We start from the raw sequence: 6,000 nt of genomic DNA, 5'->3' as shown, positions 1-6,000 counted from the left end.
CCCCACCTGGAGCCAACTAATTAAAGCTGCAAGAAAAGCAAACCAGAGGCATGCAATGAACCTTTCCAGCATCAGGCTAGGAAATGACACAGAAAGAACTTTCCCCTTCCATGCAGTAGGAACCGCACTAGAATTCCACGCCTATCTTGCCACGCCAGCCAGGGCCTAGGCAGGTAGTCTGCCCTTCTCCGGGCGGTGGCTTCACGTCGCACGACTGCGCAGGCGCGCGCGGCGTCCATTTTTCGCCTCCATTAGCACTGTGCGCAGGGGCGGGGCAGTGGGCGGGGCCTGACGTCTTGCGCATGCTCGGTGCACAGAGGTGGGCGGAGCTGATTGTGGCGCGCAGGCTCGGTGGAAAGCAGTGCGCTGTGGTACGCAGGCGCGGCACGTGCGCCGTGGGGGACGCCGAAGCGCCAGCTGTCGGGGCTGGCACACTTCCGGTGCAGGCGACGCATGCGCGGTGTGAACGCCGGCGGAGCAAGGTGGCTGGCTGGCTGGCTGGGCTGACGGACCAACTCGGAAATTTGGAATTTCCCCGGTGGGCATGGAGTGTGACCTCATGGAGAATGACATCTTGGAGTCGTTGGAAGATTTGGGGTGAGCCTTGCAGAAGTGGGGTACCCAGCCCCAGGACTCCCGGGGCCCCTGGGAGCCAACCCAGGAGCTCCCCAGCTGTCTGGGCCTCCCCCCAGTTGCACCCCAAAGTCTCCCCGCTGCACCCCAAGGCGGGCAAGGCTCTGCTCAAGGTGTCATTGTCTGGGCACGGCACCCCAAAACTTGCCTGCAAACTTTGGTGTCCCCCCACAGCATACCCGGCCTTCCACGTGCGCCCCCCGAGCATGCCACCTGCTTTTTGGGGGGACCCCGGTGCACCCCACCAGGTCTCCCCCAAGGGCTGCAGAGGCTGGGGTGGATTTAGGGACCTCAGGCACGTCTCCCGTTCGGGCAGGCCCGGGTCCCCGCATTCTTTCTGGACACCTGAGATGCAGCAGTGCAGGACCTCTTGGGTGTTGGGGTGCCAAGGCGCATCCCAGAAAGCAGACAGCAGCTCGCTGGATAGTGCTCAAGGTGTCATTGTCTGGGCCCGACGCCCCAGAATTTGTCTGCAAACTTTGGGGTTCCCCACAGCAGTCCCGGCCTTCCACGTGTGCCCCCCCCGAGCATGCCACCTGCTTTTTGGGGGACCCCGGTGCACCCCACTAGGTCCCCCCCAAGGGCTGCAGCGGCTGGAATGGGGTGAGGGGGATTTCAGGCACTTCTTCGGTTCAGCCCGGGTCCCCAAATTCTGGACACCCTGGGATGCAGCAGCGCAGGACCTCTTGGATTTTGGGTGCCAAGGTGCACCCCTGAAAGCAGACAGCAGCTCACTGGGCAATGCCTCAAGGTGTCATTGTCTGGGCCCGGTACCCCAGAACTTGCCTGCAAACTTTGGGGTCCCCCAGCAGCCCCGCCCTTCCACGTGCGCCTCCCCCCGCACGTGCCACCCTGCTTTTGGGGGGCACCCCGGTGCAACCCACCAGGTCCCCTCCAAGGGTAGCAGCGGCTGGAGTGGGGTGAGAGGGATTTCAGGCACTTCTTCGGTTAGGCCAGGCCCGGGTCCCCACGTTCTGGACACCCTGGGATGCAGCAGCGCAGGACCTCTTGGGTTTTGGGGTGCCAAGGCGCACCCCCAAAAGCAGACAGCAGCTGGCTGGCTGGACTGTGCCCAGTGAGGTCCTCCTGGTGCAGGAACCGGCCTCCAGTTTGGACCAGGTCTTGGTTTTTGCACCCTCTTCTCCAATTCCAGGTTACGCCTGTGCACGAGGGGCACCCCAAAAGTTGTGCCAAGTTGCCTCGTGGATGCCAGATGCGTGCTCGTCAGGGTGTTTGGTGCGAGGCGCTTCCCCACTCTCTTGCTTAGCTCAGCAAGGCTGAGCCCCAATTAGCCCTCATGGTATCATATCAACCAGCCCTACTCCCAATTGCCCTGAAGGTTCCAGGCCTTTCTCTGCAGCCCTTTGCTTGGGATCCACCACCACCACCGAGGCACCGTGCCAGACCAGCAGCGCAGCGCCCACCCACTGGACCCTCCCAAGCTAGCCCAGCAGGAATGAACCCCAGGGGTTTGGAGTGAGCTGGAAGATGGCAGGAAGGCACTGCTGGAGGATTGAGGGGTTCCTTAGTGGGAAAAGCAAATGCAGCCTACACATACGCACCCCCAACCCACCCCAGGGCTTCCAAGCGGAGGTGACTGGACCCCTGTCCTCCTAGTTGAAGGGTGTGGAGGAGAGGCTACTTTAAAAACCATCAGTTCATGGCGAGCAGTTGCTTAGCTGTCCTGGTGGCCTCTGACCTGCCTGCCCTTGATCCCTTAGCTGGGAGGTTAGTACATTTATTTGGCCTTCAAGGAACCGCCCTGAGAAATCCCCGTATTTGGGGGTGGGGGACAAACCCCAAGCCTGGGACCAAATGAAGCCCGCACAGTGAGACCAAGAGCTACTGCCTTGTAACTTGGGGGTTTGAATCTTCCCTCATGTAAGCTTGAGCTTTCCCCCTTTTAAGCTAGGTTACAGTAGAGTTTCAGAAACATCAGAATACTGACATGCTGCCTTAAATCTCTACCTAAGCCCTGAATTATCTTAAGCCTGTTTCACGTATTCTTAATAAACGATTGGGGTTTGGATTACTCAAAGCAGGTAAAATCATCTAAAGAATATATGCTTGGGGAAATCCAACAAAAGGGGCTTATTGTGCAGAGAAGGTGGAATTGGGGTGTTAGTCGCCAACTTAAAGGTGGTATTTACAGATGGCCTTTCGAATGGGGCTTACCAGAAGTCTCTAGAATATTACAGAGCTCTAGTTCCATAACATGTCTTAAAGACTTAAAATTACGTTGAGAAGGACACAGTCTTTAATCAGGCTACACTCTAGGTTATGGTATGGTATTACTGTTGTCTTTGATGAGCGTTAAAAGATATTGAATGAGCTTTCTAATTACACGGAGCACAAAGCATCAGAATTCCCTTATATCACTTGACTACCGTGAACTTGCTGTCAACTTTTTTCTGGTATCTGTTATATGTGTTATAAGCCTCAACTGTCATTAGATACAGCTGAGAAAGGGGAAATGAAATGATGAAAAGTAATTGATTAGGGGCCAGTGGTAGAGTAATTGCCTTGCATGTAGCCGACCTGGTTTCAATCCCAGGCGTCCCATGTGGTCGATCCCCTGAGCCCACCAGGAATGATTCCTGCATGTAGAGCCAGGAGTAACTCCTGAGCATCACCGGGTGTGGCCCAAAAGCCAGAACATAAAATAAGTTTAATTTTGCTTTTAAAGAAAGTTACTGATAACCCAAATGGAGTTACTTTTTGGAAAACTCTTAGGAAAAGATCATCTATTATCTTGGAAAGAGTAGGCTACCACTTGTTAATCTGGTTTTAATTCAAAACTTGGCTTCAGTCAGAAAGTCCACCTAGCACAGCTTTCTGTAACTGTATGGGCCTGGGCACAACTTGGCATCTACGATTCTGTCCCCTGGATGTGTTTGAAATGCAACTGCTCTTTCTCTCGTGTTCACGGGGCTGACTTGAGCGCTAAATATGAGGTTGTATGTCGAAGTTGGCCTCGCTGCCTTTGTCAGACTGTTGCCTTATTCCACGGGTCCCACATCAATCTGATTTTCTCTGTAGATTATCTCAGAGATTGACTCTAATGTGTGTGTCCGCGCGCGCGTGCGTGCGTGCGTGTACTTTCTTGCTTGCAGCTACAAGGGCCCTTTGTTGGACGATGGCGCCCTGTTGCAGGCCGTTGCCGCTGGAGCCACTTCCCCGGAGTTTACCAAACTTTGTGCCTGGCTGGTGTCCGAGCTACGAGTCCTTTGTAAACTGGAGGAAAACGTACAAGCCACTAACAGTAAGTGACGTTTCGTTCCGCACTGCCGAGTTGAGAAAATGGGGTCTGGTGAAGAGAACTTGATCTGTTGGCGGTTTTATTATAAATTCATGGATTTTTTTAAAAATATTGTGCAGAAGCCAAACACACTCACACACACACACACACACATACACACACACACACACACACACACACACACACACACACACGAGAGATAAGGTGGTTCTGAGCTGGAGGAGGAGTCTTGAAGAGTGGCCATTCCACCAGTAAAAAATTTGTAGAAGCTGCAGAGGACTCTCATGGTGAAGCTTATAAAGCCAGCTCAAGTTGGTGGCGCACACTAGAAATTGGGGTGGTTTTCCATTTGGACTAACAATCTACCCACTTCCAAATTAATACTCCACATTGAAACTAATGTGCACCAATCCTGTTGACACAGGGAAAAAGTGGCTGTCACTGGCTCCTATCTGAGGATGGGTATCACCTCCAGACCCCAGGCCCAGCCCGTGCAGATGTGTCATCTTGAAAGGGAGGTTGCTGTGATGACTTGGTGCCCTCCTGGGTGGGCCTTGCACAAGAGACAAAAGCTAGGAACTGACACTGTACCAACCAGTGTGTGTGTGTGTCTCCACCTAGCCTAGCCCATGTGTGTGTGTGTGTGTGTCTGTCTGTCCTTCCCCACCTAGCCTAGCGTGGGAACCTTTATTCCAAGACACTGGGAAAGGGGCTGCCTGGGAGTCCACCCTATCCTGCAGAGAGGAGCCCCCACTCAGCTGCCCTCTCTTCTCCTGTCCCCTATTCATGGGACTTGGGGGAGAGTAGAAAGGCAAGGAGCAGGGAGGAACTCACTCACTCACTCACTCACTCACTCACTCACTCACTCACTCACTGATGCTTATTCCTGCCTCTGCCTGGGCCTCCCGCCAACCGGGGCTGCGGGAACCACACCTGTCTGAGGTGAGCGCCTGTCTGGCCTCTCTCAAGAAGACAAACCAACCCCCTTCCCCTCAGTATCTGATCCTCCTGAGGGGCTACATGTGCCGGGTTGAGTCCCCCCACCCAGCTCTCCACCTACTCTGCTTTTATGGGATCCCCAGATTCTAGTTTAAGCCCTCTGGTTGGGTTGCCTCCAGCATTTTTCAGCATTTGCCTTTTTTGGAGGAGAGATGGGCTTTGGGGCTCACCAGCCCTTTGACCTCTCTCTGGCTCTACCCTCTGTGTTTTGTTTTGTTTTAACTCATTTAAGTACCGGGCTTCCCCCCTGGCAACTGCTTCCATTAGTCTTTTTACATATTGAGCAAGGCAGCTCCTTGAGTTTTAAACATCTTGCTGAAGGTCACTGGCCTGACCTGAGGAAACCCAGATTCCACCCCCTGGGGCTGCTGAGTTTGGGCCCTCCTGCTTCTGACCTCACCTTTGCTCTCTGGTCCCTGTAATTCCCCAACCTACTGGGTGAATCCTCTCCCCTGTGTACTGACTGTTCAGAAGTGTTTGTTCCAAAGGAAACTTGAACGAGGAAGCCAGCCCTGGAGAACAGGGAAAAGTGGGGGTGGCCCAATTGGAATTGAGAAGGATCTTCACACCTTCCTCCATATGGATACCACAGGGTCCTGGGGTTCTCTCTCCCCGTCCTTTCCCCCAAAGGAATACCCATGGGGTCCCAGGGTTTGCAGCACCCGGCATGTAGAGAAAACCCTAAGGAGACAGTGTTCCAGACGAAGTCCTGGGACTCGGCCCCGTGAGCCGGCCTGTGGCGTGTGGTCACTGCTCTGTCACCGAGACAGAAGAGTCAGGAGGAAGGAGCACTCTGGTTGGGGAAAAAGGGGACTCACCTGGTGTGTAGCTGAGGCTGACCCGGAAATCTGGGCTCAAATTCCGTGGCCAGAGATGGCCCAGGCCCAGCTCTGCTCTGCTCTGCTTGGTGGCTCAGGGCCAGAGTACTGCTGTGAGCACCTCAGGCAGAGCCTGGACAACTGGGCTGGGTGATGAGGATTTGGGTAAGGTTGGTGAAGAGCGAGTGGCAGACCCTGGGCCAGTCCTAGGGGTGCTGTGGAGCAGACGGTGGTGCTACCTTGCCCATGCTGGGAGGCCATAGATGAGACACAATGACTCAGTGGAAACTG

General features: G+C 54.5%; 1 protein-coding gene across 4 annotated transcripts in view; it reads left to right on the top strand.

Moving 5' to 3' along the window:
• The first annotated feature begins 467 nt into the window (after positions 1-467).
• FAM98A (family with sequence similarity 98 member A) overlaps positions 468-6,000 on the top strand; it is a 582,326-nt gene continuing 576,793 nt past the window's right edge. For all 4 annotated transcript variants that reach the window (XR_007500853.1, XR_007500854.1, XM_049784201.1 and 1 more), the window contains exons 1-2: positions 468-597; positions 3,747-3,895. Coding sequence is in view for 2 of the 4 variants with exons in the window: in XM_049784201.1 (XP_049640158.1) it covers positions 545-597; positions 3,747-3,895 (202 nt within the window). In the remaining 2 variants the exon portion in view is untranslated. The remainder of the gene's footprint in view (positions 598-3,746; positions 3,896-6,000) is intronic.

Source organism: Suncus etruscus, chromosome 12 (genome assembly GCF_024139225.1).
Source record: "Suncus etruscus isolate mSunEtr1 chromosome 12, mSunEtr1.pri.cur, whole genome shotgun sequence".
Classification (NCBI taxonomy): Eukaryota; Metazoa; Chordata; class Mammalia; order Eulipotyphla; family Soricidae; genus Suncus; species Suncus etruscus.
This window is presented reverse-complemented; position numbering and strand designations above follow the sequence as displayed.